The sequence below is a fragment of the Pungitius pungitius genome, chromosome 2, assembly GCF_949316345.1.
Source record: "Pungitius pungitius chromosome 2, fPunPun2.1, whole genome shotgun sequence".
NCBI lineage: Eukaryota > Metazoa > Chordata > Actinopteri > Perciformes > Gasterosteidae > Pungitius > Pungitius pungitius.
Window position 1 is genome coordinate 11,596,633 of NC_084901.1, and position 14,586 is coordinate 11,611,218.

General features: G+C 41.7%; 2 protein-coding genes across 3 annotated transcripts; one reads left to right on the forward strand and one right to left on the reverse strand.

Moving 5' to 3' along the window:
- The first annotated feature begins 240 nt into the window (after positions 1-240).
- On the forward strand, positions 241-7,756 carry LOC119211489 (chloride anion exchanger-like). Of its 2 annotated transcripts, XM_037462441.2 has the most exons (19): positions 241-455; positions 636-775; positions 1,594-1,704; positions 2,026-2,186; positions 2,279-2,443; positions 2,608-2,760; positions 3,250-3,332; positions 3,586-3,733; positions 3,974-4,087; positions 4,237-4,314; positions 4,436-4,531; positions 4,634-4,740; positions 6,263-6,332; positions 6,445-6,537; positions 6,619-6,714; positions 6,815-7,015; positions 7,097-7,151; positions 7,247-7,380; positions 7,658-7,756. In XM_037462441.2, exons 1-19 carry the CDS (start codon positions 328-330, stop codon positions 7,676-7,678), a joined length of 2,154 nt encoding a protein of 717 aa, XP_037318338.2. In that variant the 5' UTR covers positions 241-327; the 3' UTR covers positions 7,679-7,756. The 2 variants fall into 2 exon arrangements, with proteins under 2 accessions (XP_037318338.2, XP_037318337.2); XM_037462440.2 differs by having other exon boundaries at positions 7,247-7,750.
- Positions 7,757-8,060: 304 nt separating this feature from the next.
- cbll1 (Cbl proto-oncogene-like 1, E3 ubiquitin protein ligase) lies at positions 8,061-13,631 on the reverse strand. Its single transcript, XM_037462403.2, has 6 exons — positions 13,541-13,631; positions 12,417-12,581; positions 11,023-11,129; positions 10,692-10,775; positions 10,533-10,606; positions 8,061-9,411 (listed from the first exon to the last, which is right to left on the reverse strand). Exons 1-6 carry the CDS (start codon positions 13,551-13,553, stop codon positions 8,409-8,411), a joined length of 1,446 nt encoding a protein of 481 aa, XP_037318300.2. The 5' UTR covers positions 13,554-13,631; the 3' UTR covers positions 8,061-8,408.
- Between the last annotated feature and the right edge of the window lie 955 nt (positions 13,632-14,586).

Below are 14,586 nucleotides of genomic sequence, written 5' to 3' on the forward strand. Positions count from 1 at the left end.
CACAATTGCCCCAAAGATTTCAAACTAAAAGACTACTTACTAAGCCAAAGAACATTTTGGAATACCCCCTCATCTATAACCTTAAAGGAAGCTTCCACAAAGAACAAAAAGAATATCAGATGACACATCAACACCATGAATCATAAATCTGTGTTAATGATTGACGGGAGCCGGAAAACAAAAGTGACAAGTGAAAAGATTGATCTCAGATTAGATTACACTCAGATCAACCTGACAGCAACACCGCACAACAGCCACCGGCACAGGTTCTCTTTCTTTCAGAACCTTCACATTAGACTCCCTTTCCTCTGCCTCTTCGGTGTGAGGATGGTGACGTTGAGGAAACAATATGCGGTGGTCAGACCCGTATACTCAGAGGACAGCTTGGCTGAAGATCACAACAAAGTTTACCGGCAGCGCAAAACCATCGTGGACCATATGAGAGAGTATCTGACGTAAGAGAACCCCGCCTCTTTAGAGATTCACATCCGTCTCGGAATTTAGTGAATCTTGAATTTTGATTTCCTGCAAAATAAGTGACTGTCACTGAGAATTCAATGAAACATTGTCTAAAGGATTTTTTTTGTTGGAACCTTTACTTCAAAAAGACCTTCTTTCATATCTGTTATATCCAGCTGGGATTCAAAACGTGCCAAGAATGCAGCAGTGTCTCTACTGCCCGTCATCGGCTGGATGAGGACCTACCGCGTCAGAGAGTGGCTGCTGGGCGATGTGGTGTCTGGGATCAGCACTGGAATGGTGGCCATCATGCAAGGTCAGAGATCCAGTCACCTGCATTCCACAGACAGAAATGTGGCTTGGTTCTATCTAGAAAAAAATATTGTCCCCTGACTTTTACTCGCAACTGTTATTGAGACCTACACTGTTAGTTTTGCTGTATCGTATGAACATCTTTTGCATTTTCCCAAAATACGCTATAGGTTTGTTGAGTAACATTGCATATGAATGTACTCTGTGAGTATGAAGTTTTGAAGTAAGGTAATCGTCAACAGGAGATTTCCTTTTTTAAATGAGAACTTTGATCATTTCACTCATAAGAGTACTTGTGTTGTACACAAAGTGGCTGCCTCGGACAACATCTACAACCATTTATGCATCTGACAGATTAGGCTAAAGATAAGATTACATTTTACGGATCTCATACAGGTAAAAGAAAGAGTCAATGAATAGAATAGATAACTAAGATTGACTTGTTACACCTGTGTTATCTATAAGTATGTCAAGGATGTAAATGACTTTGAAAGACAAAGTAAGATAAACTGATAAAAGAGTTTGACCACTGACTGGTCAAAATCTTTGTCTAAAAAGACGCCAAAGCTGAAAAGCGTTAAACCTGCATTCTCTCTGATTACCAGGGGCAAACTCTTTCTCAGTATCGTCTAACACAGGATTGTGTTCATTTACTAAATGGTTGTACATTTACGGTCCAAAACCATAAAGCAGGGTATGTTTTAGTGCAGGACTACCTTGTGATTGACAGGTTGTTACCACGGCGTTGTCCAGGCACAGCAGAGCTATTTCATACATTATTAAAGTCTTTGTTCTATGTTGTTTTGCTGTGGTCTCACTCAGGACTGGCCTTCTCTCTGCTGGCCTCGCTGCCCCCGAGCTACGGCCTCTACACAGCCTTCTTCCCCATGCTAACGTACTTCTTCCTTGGTACTTCGAGACATATATCCGTAGGTATGTTATGCAATACCGAGTCATGATAAAACAATGCTCTCAACAAAAAGTGAAAACCAGCGTAGTTTCATGCGATTATGTGTAGCACTTTAGCAGCACTAAACTCTTTGTTTACCACTATATTTCCGTATCTTGTTCTTAACAAACTGCCCCCAACTGTCCCTCAAGTTCTAAAACAGGCTCTCTGTCCTCACGCATAACCATTTCACTCTAAAAGTTGGGAAATTTCCTGGACCATATCATCTTGACAAGTGGTGGTAAGATTGAATATTCTGGCTTTAAAGCTCTAAATCGCCGCCCCTCCGCCCCTCCTTCATTCAGGCTCTTTCCCAGTCCTGAGCCTGATGGTGGGAGCTGTGGTGACACGCCTGGTCCCAGAGGTTGGACCACCAGCCAACATCACTGGCTTTGAAGACCTGACCCAGGACCAGCAGAGAGTCCTAGTGGCCTCCTCTGTAACCTTTCTTATGGGGATATTCCAGGTAGCTCAGACCCCATAGCATAGCTTACTGCTTGTTCAAGGTAGAGTCTTTTCATACTTCATTGCCTTCTCATTTTTCTCCGTCCTGTGCAGCTGGCGATGGGTATTTTTCAGGTGGGATTTATTGTCGTGTACCTGTCCGACACTCTGGTGTCCGGCTTCACCACAGCAGCTGCCATACACATCCTGGTCTCCCAGCTCAAGTTTGTGCTCGGGTTGACTGTTCCCGGCATCAACGGTCCACTCTCTGTCATATATGTAAGAATCTTTAATGAATCTAACAGCCTTGTTTGACATTTTTGTTGAGGTAAATGATGTGCCAGACATTTCTTCATATCTACCATGAGAATGCTATCAATCATCTTACTCCAAGATCATTTTACAGCCATTGTACGGGGTGAAACAAGTCTTCTTTTGTGCAGACATTGAAGGAGATCTTTGACCAAATCACCTCCACCAACATCTGTGACCTGGTGATGTCCATAGTGATCATGATGGTTGTGTTCATCGTGAAGGAGCTCAATGAAAAATACAAAGCCAAGTTGCCTGTTCCCATTCCCATTGAAGTTTTCATGGTGAGGGAAACCTTGAAGAGGGGCATATCATGAAGCGTTTATTCTGCTTGTGCACATGTATTTGGGTGTTATTTTTCAGTTCTTTTTTTGGTCTCCCCATAACAGAAGAGACGGGATTAACTGTTCACATTTCGCTCCCTTTTATAAGTTACATGCAGGCTCGTTAGATTAAACAATTATTACATAGGTGAGCCATGTTAATCAGGGCAGGGAGGGGGGCTTATGGAGACAGGCGTTTTGGAGCGTTTTGGAAAGAGGGTGAATACAGATATATTCAGATGGGCGACGCTATGAGATAAATAATGTATTTTATGGACATTAAAGCAGGTAAACATGTACTCTTAACTTGGCCTGATATGTCCCCTTTAAAGGAATATACAAGTACTAAACCATTTCATTTATTATCTGCAAATGATGGATATTTCATGAATCATTCTCCTAAGAATAGCAGTTTATGTGTCAGTTAACACCGTCACTTCCTGCTCACAGACTGTCATAGCTTGTGGGGTGTCCTATGGGTTCAACTTCAAGACGAGATATGATGTTGCTGTTGTTGGCAAAATGGTCAGCGGGTAAGTTTCCTGTTCTACCTGTCTTCAGTGGATCATAGTTCAAAATCAAGCAGGCTGCTGTTTTCTTAGGTCACACAGATCCAGTGAGAAATACGTCTTTACTTATGTGTTAACTGTACAGTCAGAATATAAAACGTAGCCACAGCTGTCAGATAATTGCAGTGACAATATTTCGCTCCGTTTCTGAACTTCAGATGTACTCAGTATTGGTCAACCTTGTTCGGATCATTTGAATGCACGATATTTTTTGCAGATATGAATCTCCCATTGCGCCTAACATGGAAGTCTTCCAGGAAAGTGCTGTGGAGGCCTTTCCTTCAGCCATAGTCGGGTTTGCTGTTGCCTTCTCTGTGGCCAAAGTCTACTCCATCAAACATGATTACACGATTGATGGGAACCAGGTGAGCAATTATAGTTATATATATATATATATATATATATATATATATATATATATATATATACACACACACATATAAACACTAAGAATGTTATTCTTAGTGTTTCTGCTCTTTGAGATCTCAAATTGCATTTAATATTGCATGTAAATGAGCTTTTCTGTGCCATGTGATGAAAAGTAGGTCAAAACGAATCATTGAAGTCAAATTTAAAAAAGGATAACTTGTAATGTTCCACGCCAGGAGCTCATCGCATTTGGGGTTAGTAACATATTTGGCGCAAGCTTCAGGTCGTTTGCAGCCAGCACATCGCTCTCCAGGACGGCCGTGCAGGAGAGCTCGGGAGGCAAAACACAGGTCAGAGGAGCAATTTCGCTGTCTCCTGGGTCACAAACTTTTACTAGCTCACAAACACGGTCACTTTGCATTGTTACCATCTGGTTTATATGAGGTACTCTCATTTCATTGCCATGGTAAAATGAAACATTGTCGTTTTACAAATGCAGATTGCAGGCCTGATCTCAGCTATGATGGCGATGATTGTAACTTTGGCACTTGGCTTCCTGCTGGAACCGCTTCCCACTGTAATGCAACGGCTAATACCAATAAGTATTGCATTTTTACTGTTTTGTCAAATGTACACCTTCATGTTAAGAGGCAGTTGGTTTATCCCTTATATACACTAAATATTTGCCCTCCCTCCAGTCTGTCCTGGGGGCCTTGGTCATCGTCAACCTGAAGGGCATGCTGATGCAGTTCAGAGAAATCCCGTACTTGTGGATGAGGGACAAACCAGAATGTGTAAGTGTTGTCTCATAGTTCACTGGCAAAGCTAAGCGATATCATCGATACGTGGTAGTTATTAGTCTGCCCTTTTTCTGTGTTTGATCTCATCTGTTGCAGGTTGTGTGGGTGGGAACATGCCTGGGGGCCACCCTGCTGGGACTGGATCTTGGTCTGGCGGTGGGTCTGGGTGTTGAACTGCTCACCGTGGTGTACAGGACTCAGTTGTAAGGGCAAAAGTTAACACGGATAATGATTTCTTGATATGTAAACTGACAGCAAAAAGGAAACTAGTGAAGTGTCCTGCAATGACCAAACAAAAGTCCACACAGCAAGTTTATGAGATGATGATACAGATACATTTTAATTTACTACACTGTAACTACGGTGTAGCGTTTCATGTTTGCCGTCAGTCCTGCCATGTGTTTAGTTCTGTTAGCTCAGGGCCAGGTCAAAGTTGGCACATGTGCTGCTTTTGGGGCAACAACGGTTTTGTTGGATCTGTTACATTTGGAGCGTGTGTTATGTTCATGGATGATGACAAATATTGGCGGAAAGTTTTTATGAGGATGGCAGCCTTCTTTACAATGCTCTATTTAATATAGTAATGACATAATTAGAATGTCCTGATAATGGACAAAAAAGGGGGAAAGCCGTTATAGAGAGTTGCCACCTTACAGACTGTATTCAGAGGTGGACATATTCATAGTGACGTCACACATTGGTTTTGTGGATTTGAAGCCTTGAGTTTGGCCTTTTGGCCATCTCAGGTTTTACAATCAGAAGTGACACAGGAGTCTGGAACAAAATAGATTTGAATATAGAACAAGACCTTTTTAGGAAATCAAAATGCATGAACTAGCTTGTGTATGTGAGCGGTGTATTTTCAGTTGTAAGACAAAAGCAGAGACAACTCCACAACTGCTGTGGTAGCCATTTGTCATTCACAATGTATGAACCATCATTAACAAAATAAAAATTATGCTGTATCGAAGAAGACTTGAAACTAGAGATTGAGATCATAAAGTAAAGTTTAGGAGAAGAATACATTAAGAAAAGGAGTATTTTTCTCATAAACTTCTATACAACCAGAGGAGTCGCCCCGGGTGGACAAGAGAGAGAATGCAGGTTTTGGGCCTTAGTTGACAGAATTGGAAGTTGCGGCCTGGTTGAAAGTTGCTGGGGGTCCACAGTCAATGACGTTTTGCAACACATCAATGAAGATCCGTTGTAAATACAATTTCAGAAAGAGTGAATAACTTCAACAAAGTGAGGTACTTATGCATAAAATCATAAATAAGCACAACACAAATCAGGGTGGGTCCAGTGGTATACCGGATCAGCCATGGAAGGACGGATGCAGAAATGAACGTACACGACTGAATACATAATCTGGCAGAGATAAGAGATGAGAGAATAATGGATAAACCGTTGAGGATGCTAAACCATACCAACAGTCACAACAGAGTTAACAGTAGTTATGCAGCATAGAGTGGTTAAATTCTTTAAATGAGCGCTCAACCAATTCACTGTTTTTAACTCCAGAAAAAATGGGACTCGTATTTAACAAGAAACTGATGAAACGAAAAATCAATCAAAGCAGCAACACAAAAAACATACATTAAGCCCCATCTGTTTTTCCTGGGAACCTAGCGTTCAAAGTAAAAAAAATATTTTACTACCTACTATTTGACTAGGTTTAACCCTAGTGATTCTAAAACTCATTTTTTAAATCTCTTGTCTTTCTAGCCCCCGCTGTTCTGTCCTGGCTAACATCCCAGGGACCGACCTCTACAAAGACCATAAAGATTACATGCATGTAAGCATGTCAAATCAAATCAAATCAAAAATCAAACACTGATGAAGTTTCAGTTGATGTTGCAAAATCTCTCTAAATCATATGTGTGTCATTGTGATGCTTCCTTTCTCAGATATCTGAAATGCAGGGAGTGAAAATCTTCCGGATACCCTCGCCTATCTACTTTGCCAATATTGAGTTCTTGAGGGACAAGCTGGTAGAAACTGTATGTAGCACACATACACTCTGTGTCTATTTTTCCTTCCAACCAAATACGTTTGCAGAATCAACTCTTTTTTTTTTCCAGGTCGGGTTTAACCCTCTCAGGGTTTTGAAAAAGAGGAACAAGGCTCTCCGGAAAATCAATAAACTGTTGCAGAAAAAGGAGGATGTCGTTACAGCGGTGACACTTCAAATATACTAGACACTATTGCAGTAGTGAATGCTTCAAGGTGTTCTTCCACAAAAAGCCCTAAGCTGACTTTCTCAATTATGTCAATCAGAAAGAGTTATTTGGTGCCACTGATGAGTCTGGCATGAACATGGAGGAGCAGGACCGGCCCTCTGACCTTCCTTTCCGGGTGAATTGGAGGGCAGAGCTTCCCGTTGACGTCACTGTTCCCAGAGTGGACCTCCACAGCCTGATCCTGGACTTCTCTGCCGTGTCTTTCCTGGACATCTCTGCTCTGAAGGGACTCAAAGCGGTACAGTCATGCAGATGGTCAACATTCTTATCTGAATAATGTAATTCCTTTCTTACATTAAACTCACTGGATTGTCCACAGGTACTCAAAGAGTTCATCCGCGTTGATGTGGAGGTTTACATCGTCTCTTGTGATGGTGAGTCTCCTCTTCGCTGCCGTGACAACACATGCACTGAGGCTAAGGTGAATAATGCTAAATAAGCCATGGCACGGTTTCCCGTGTGTTGACAGAGTCCATCCTGGAGAAACTACACAGCTGTAGGTTCTTTGATGAGGAGATTCTCACCTCCATGTTGTTCCCGTCCCTTCATGACGCCATGCTACATGTGCAGGACAAATCAAAGGACAGAGGTCGAGGCTGGGTGGTAAGGGAAGCTATCTGCGCTACAACTAAACATGCATGCAGAAGCCCAGTACAGCAACAGTCAGTCATGGAGAAAAGAGGTCAGGTTTTGACTCAGGTTGCCACCGGAGGAAAGGTCACAAAGCCTGAGCTGCTATTGTCAGATAAGCATGTTTTAAGAGCTTGAACTAAACAAAAATCTAAGAGATTCAGTGAAATACATTCATGTGTCTACTTATTTATATATTTATGCAACGACTGTCATGATTGAAAACTAACCCTAAACTTTCTTTTTGCAGTTGGGAGAAAGCAGACTCTAGCAGAGCCGATGAGTCCAGGAGCATTCCTTTCAAACCAAAACGCTTCTCTTCACCCCACCACAACACAATCAATAAAACTATTGAAAAACTACCATTAAAGTTGGGTTTTTGTTGGGATTCTGTTGTCATATGACTTTTAAGTTTGACTGAAAACCAACCTGACAAAAACACATGAGGATAATTACTACTTCAACCGGACACTTTGAAATGACTAAATGTGTTACTTTATAAGACGCTCTGTCTGGTAAGTTCAAAAGGTCTTCCCTCGTGTATAGGTTTTAACCAAAAATGATGAATCCCATATTCAAATTCTTATTGTTTTCAAATGAATTGAGAACCTGCACAAACCCTTCAGTCATATCAAACAGATGCGACGCACCTCTGTTGTTAAAAATTTATTGAGACATAGTTTGCGTCTTTCAATGTACAGTACATATGTGTGAATTCAGCTGACATATATACAGAAATATTTACCATACGCTATTAGAAAAACAAAAAAAAAACACATTGCTGCTCCTCTGCAAGTCTAGTCCAATGCAACAGTTCAGCAGGAGGTTCAGTACACTTAACTAAAATGTGCAGCGCTGACACATTTGCTCTTGGGGGGGAAACGTCTTAGCAAAATGAAAGTCACCAGTCACTAGAACCCTGAGGTCTACGATCACATTATTTAGACGAGTGGTGTGAATCGGAATGACGCAGGCTGTTGCCCATTCATTCAGTTGGCAGTTCACTGATAATAAGGCCGGTAGCGGCCCTGATCTGGGTGGTGGGGTCCAGGCATCTGGCCTTGGGGAGGACCCTGCATTCGTGGTGGTGGAGGCCCCCTCGGAGCGGGCCACATCCCCGGGCTGACCCCTCCTGGCTGGCTGAACGGGGGACTGAGGGTGCCTTGGTCTTCAGGGAATTGCTGCATTGAGTTGGGGTTGTAGTGATGAGGTGGGGGGGCGTTAACCGGGGGGCCACTGTGTTGTGGTGGTGGTCCTGGGGGCGGGTGGTTCATATAGGGGGGCATTTGGGCCATGATGTGCCCAGGCGGAGGAGTGATTGGAGGGGGAGCTGTCGACATAGAGGGGGGAGGGGCCTGGTTGTACACCATGTGTGGCGTACCAGAGGCCTGGGGAGGATGCTGCATGGGGTGACTGATGGGAGGGGGCGGAGGAGGCGGGGGGCCGAAGTGCTGCTGCGGTGGGGCCATCATGTGGTGAGAGTGGGACACCACAGGGGGCTGACCAGGATAGTCCCCTGGGTGGTGGTGGGGTGGCTGGCCGGGCCCCGGACCTCCAGAGAGCGGCTCCCTAGAGGAAGAGTCATCTTGAATGGGAACGGTGATGAGATTGCTATGCTTGCGGGTTGTCACCGTGGAGATGCGAAATGTCTCGGGGCCCAGGGCGCTTGGGGGCGGGGCTTCGTGGGCTGATGGCAGGGGCGACTGACTGTAGGGGTCGTGACTGCTGTGCTGGAGCGGGTTGGGCAGGTGAACGTGGTTCTTGGGAAGGTGAGGGGGAGGCACGCGGAAGCGATCATCAGATTGGGGGGGCAGGTGCACCGGCTCCTGGCGGCCAGCGGATGACTTTGCTGCCCTTAGGTGGCGGTGATTGACGTGCGCCTGCAGGTCACGCTGAGACAGGTAGGTGCGCTTGCATCCAGGCACAACACTGCACATATAAAGGGAACCGCGCAGGCTCTGTTCGATGCGCTGCACTGGGTCCGTGCAGTTGTACATGGTGAGGCTAAACAGGGACACAGAAGCCAAATTAAACAACCTGTGAGGGGCCACATAGATACCTGCAAGCAGATCACTGCTACTTCAAGCCTAGTCTATGCGTCTGCGTTTTCAGAGAAACGCAAGGACACGCAGACGCAAGAGCCCCTTGTATGCCTTTTTTACCCCATCTTGCGTGCGTCCAGCAATTTTTCTAGACTTGCGTCAAAAGCTAGCCCGCAAGCCTGTGATTGGTTTGCTAACTACATCCTTTCCGGTGTCTGACACTTCCGGTTTCACAGCATAATTCCGCCATCATTAAAACGAAGATTTGATATGTCTGCAAAATAACAGGCGATGAAAAGCAGCAGTGGCGATGAAGGGGGCTAAAAAAATCTGCTAAATAAACAAATAACTTCCACACACAAAGACGTCACGCTCTATGTCATCTTTAACAAAAAATGATACTCCACCTATTGTTCTGGCGGTGAATTGCTTTGCAACACGCGCAAGCCTTTTTGAACCATGAATTGAAAGGAGTCCGTTGACACAAGACGCAGACGCAAAGGCCTTAAGTTAACATGTACATCAACTTATTGAGAGGGGTCAACAACACGGATCAATAAACTGACCTGAGTTGGTATACAGGACCAACAAACACTCTACAAGTTATCGTTTTACTTACAGGTCAGAATTCCATATTGCTGTAAAAAAAACATCTTCATCACACAATCTGACTCAATGCCACATAATACATTTAATAAGATTAACTTTGAACACATCATTAGATGCTATAATTGACCTCCTCCTGACTAGCAAATGAATGCATCATAATGTAACTCCATGGCCGCTGTTAGCTCAGCAGCGGCCACATAACAAGCTACCTAGCAACTTAAAAAATGATTCGTTTTTTAGCTTTATCGGGGACCATTGAAAGCACCTATATTGAATATTGTCCAATATTGACCTGCAGTAGACTATTTATTTAGTTTTGTGTTTAATCAATCTGCTTGTGTGATTAACATGGGTTCTAAACCATGGGAGCATTCATATGATTAAGTAAAGCACGTTACACCACCAGTGATTTACAGGTCAAAATCCTGTAAATAATGTTAGGTTAATAGGAGGTAAATAGAATTGAAATCTCACCCAGGGCACATCTTATCTCCTTTCTTCTCATGAAGCAAAGCACAGTCGTAACAGAAAACATGTTTGCAGGGGATCTAAGGAGTCAGAATACAAGAGTTACAAAAGAAAATGTCTCTGTGGCAGTATGCAATGACATGTCTGCTCAGCGATGATACACACCATTCGTCCATATAGGTGGATAGGAAGTCCGCATTTGTCACAAAAGTGAATTGGTACTTTATCCCTTTCGCCAATCAAATTTAACTGTTGAAAAAAAAAGAAAAACACAGATGACTCCCATAAAAATATAATCCTTAAGAGTTACTTGGATATCATTAGGACGACTGAGGATGTATCAGCTCAATCTTTGAAAATAAGTCTGAGAAGGCTAAGAAGTTAATTGTTGAAACCAAACCATTCAGGAAAACATGTCTAATGTATTTTGCTAGATAAAAGACATTAGTAATAATATTACTGTCAATCATATCAGTTGTTTGACAGGTGCTTTTACCTTGTAGTCCCAGAACAGTGCCTGGGGGAATCTCCTTTGTGTTGCAAACACATCACCAGATTTAGCTCCACAATCAAACCTCTCCTCCTGCTTGAAGCCAAAGTTTTCTGTAAAACACAAGAGACTAATGTTAATGATGTAATTTAGAAAATAGTAATTCAGTGTTCTCCACAGCGGTGACAAAAGGAGTTTAAATGAGCCAGGGACCAGATTAATGAAGAATTATGGATAGCTCTTGAATTTGACATATTTTCTAGTTATATTTTATAGATCAATCGTGTGTTTGGTAGGTTTTATTATTTTAAAAACTCAATTTTATTTTTAAAAGTACCCCGTTATTGTATTTCTGTTAATGGTAAATGTAGTAGATTGAAGCAATACTGACAAGAGATCTGAGAAAATAGATGTCTCTTCATCATCAAGCAGTTTGGACTGCATTTTAGATAGCCTGACTGCTTGAGATGTCGCTCATTAACTGAACTTTCTTGGATGAGGATACATTCTTCTGTGTTTCCGCTTCAATACTTTATAGTTAAAGAAAGTCCACAGAGTCTCTGGGACAGGGAAATACGAGAGGAGATATAAGGAATAACCTTTACACACACGCATTCCTAGAATGGTGGAAGGTAGTTTGTGCACATCATCATTTTGTCTGTCAATCTTAATTAGTTTATTTATTTTTATTCCCCCAAGTATATTCCCTATTAGTTTACTTATATCTCAAATTTCTTTCTAAATGTAGCCCAAATTATTTTTATTTTCTGTTATTTGCAAATAGAAATTAATGTGATTTTATAATTATTGTTTAAATGTAAATAGAGAATTAAAAACTAAATATCAGTTGAATTGAAACTCCACATCCAATTAACATTTTCTTTTAGAAATTATGTTAATGTAAAACAAGGATTTCCCAAAAAAAAAATTAATTGAACTGCTAAACATATCACAGTCAGAATAGTCATGCGGGTAGCTGGGAAACAAGCCACCAATATTGTGGTTAAAGTGCGACTGAGCCACCCAGTACATGACACACGACCAACCCCCCTACATAATGGTAGGTAAAACATGTATTTGTGCTTCACAGCAAGCCACATTTTTTGACATAATGACACAAATTTTGAAATCATTAATATACCATGTCTGGTATCATAAAATCCTGTGGTTGGTTTGTTTGTTTGCTTGCTTGCTTGCTTTCCCAGCAAAAACAAACCAAAGCAGAGTCTGCTTGGAAGCGGCTTGGGACCCAACATTGCAGGCCGTCTAGGTTCAATGGTTTGGTTCGCACCAGGGCTTGATTGAAAACATTCACATCATCCCAGACAAATCGTAGTAACGGGTAAGAGACCCGAGTGGGTTTAACCCAAATGGCTACATTAACTGCAGAATGTGCCTACCGTCTTCTCCAGTCCCACTTTTGGAAGGCCTGCTGCTGGGTCTCTGGGTGCGAGGCGGAGGTTTGCTCCTTATGGGCTGCTTGGATATTAGTTTGATGGGGATTTGTCTGCGGACATCTGGGCCACCCAAACTCCCAGAGCCGTCACTTCCTTGAAGATCATTGTCTGCAGGTTGAAAACACAGCTTTAGAGTCTTGATGTCTAAATGTAACAAAATGATACTGAAAGAATATGACAACAGTCAGCAGTGTACACGTTTTCAGACCATTGTTTGTGATAATACATATTAAAATGAGCAGTGGAACAGGTATAATCCGAAGAGGCGATTTCTTGTGATATTTTAAGGAAAAGGAATGCAACTCTTTTCTAGACCGTTTTGGAATTGGCTCTCAGGGTGTGTAACAAGCACCTGCCTGTCTTACAAGGCACAGTTACATTACGAAGTCACAACAACGGTCGGTATATAGCTAGATTTACACGTTCTGTTAACTTAGTGACATATGTAATGATGTCTTGTAACTTTGCGCCGCGTTAACAAGCCACACTGATATCATAGACAATAATTGATTTACTATAGCCTACACGGTCTGCCTTTGCGACAGTAATCTAAAAGTACATATTCAACGTTACACACTCCGTCAAACATTCTTAAGACATGTAATTAGCGATGTCATGTTTTGAAAAGACGTTAGATTAGTTAGCATCATGCTAACATTGATGGGGTAACGTTAAGTTAGCATTCGCGCCGCAATTCAATGGAAGCTAGCGGTTACGCCTACGAACATGTGGAAATGCAACGTTTTCCATTCAATACACGTTAGAAACTTTCTAAACACATTGGCAAAATGCACGTGCCATTATATGTCCAGGTATAACGTCACGTAACGTTAACTTATTCTAACACAAGTGTTCTGACGTTCTAGCCAGTTAGCTAACGTTAGCCTGAACCACGCTAGCTTTAACGCTTCTCTGGAACTAAATTTGATATCGTAGCAGAATAATGTTACGGGAGGCTTATATGTCGTTGTCTGATGAGCTGATACAATAACAAATACAACTGCGGAGTGAAAAATAGTACGTTAAAGAAGTTTGCTAACGTCCGCCCTACTCTGTATTTGGCTTACCGCTTTGGTCCATGATCCAACGAGTGAACGCAATGCATTGTGGGATAGAGGATGCTAAGAGAAGAGATGAAGGTAAAAGAGAGTAGAGGAAGGAACAGATGAATAAAGGAAAATAGGAAAGCTGGTGAGTGATGAAGACTACAAGATTCAAGAGAAAAAACACTACATACTTTCTATAAGGAGCGGCCACAACCTCTGAAGCCATTAACTCATTCTTTAGTATTCATAGGTAGATATAATATTAAGACTTAATCAGTTATCAACACATTCTGCTTGTTATAAAGTACATTTTTAAACAATAAGGTTATATCATACCAATTTCACGTCAGAGGATTTCTCGCTTCAATATTAGATTCCCTTCAATTCAATTAATTTTCCTTTTACAGCCCAAATCACAAATTAAAAATTAGCCTCAGAGACCTTTACCGTCTGTATGTGACATCGTCTGCCAGGAACACTCACATCAGCACAGGAAAAACCTTCACCGAAAATAAAAATAAACTCTTCATCTGGAAGAAAAAATAGAGAAACCGGCAGAAGATAAAGAAACTTTGGAAGGAAATCAAGGCAATACAGATTTTCATTGTATTTAGAACTGATCGATTAATACAAAAATACAAGTTTATTATGTTTATTTAAATAATCAATTCATTTGAAAAGATGTTCCCGCTTTGAAGTTTCCAAAAGGATATTTCAAGTCTTGCAATTCAATGTCACTAAGTATTTGTTTAAGGCACACACCTTCAAATATTCAGATTACTCAAAAAATGATTCTGGGTAACTTGAACAATCAAGCCTAAACATAATTGATCAGGTTACATTTTGCAGTAGGGTTGAAGAAAGGTAAGCTCAGGCGAGGGACTAGAAACAAACCTTGACTTTACTTCTGTTATTTTTTCTTTTGCTTATACACTCTTGTAATTACAGACCCCTTTTAATAATGGACTAAATATATATTTACTTATTGAATCAGTTCTCGAACTGCTGCCAAAAAACGTGCCTTTCAATCCACTTCACCTAATTTAGGAAATATATTTACATTGGAA

What these genes read in the sequence shown, in the direction of transcription:
- LOC119211489 (XM_037462440.2), top strand. Translation starts at nt 328, where the DNA reads ATGGTGACGTTGAGGAAACAATATGCGGTGGTCAGACCCGTATACTCA. An exon ending in CATATGAGAGAGTATCTGAC is followed by an intron (nt 456 to 635) that starts GTAAGAGAACCC and finishes TGTTATATCCAG; the next exon opens with CTGGGATTCAAAACGTGCCA. An exon ending in AATGGTGGCCATCATGCAAG is followed by an intron (nt 776 to 1,593) that starts GTCAGAGATCCA and finishes GGTCTCACTCAG; the next exon opens with GACTGGCCTTCTCTCTGCTG.
- cbll1 (XM_037462403.2), bottom strand. An exon ending in CACTGTTCTGGGACTACAAG is followed by an intron (nt 10,776 to 11,022) that starts GTAAAAGCACCT and finishes TTTTTTCAACAG; the next exon opens with TTAAATTTGATTGGCGAAAG. An exon ending in GGAGATAAGATGTGCCCTGG is followed by an intron (nt 9,412 to 10,532) that starts GTGAGATTTCAA and finishes GTCCCTGTTTAG; the next exon opens with CCTCACCATGTACAACTGCA.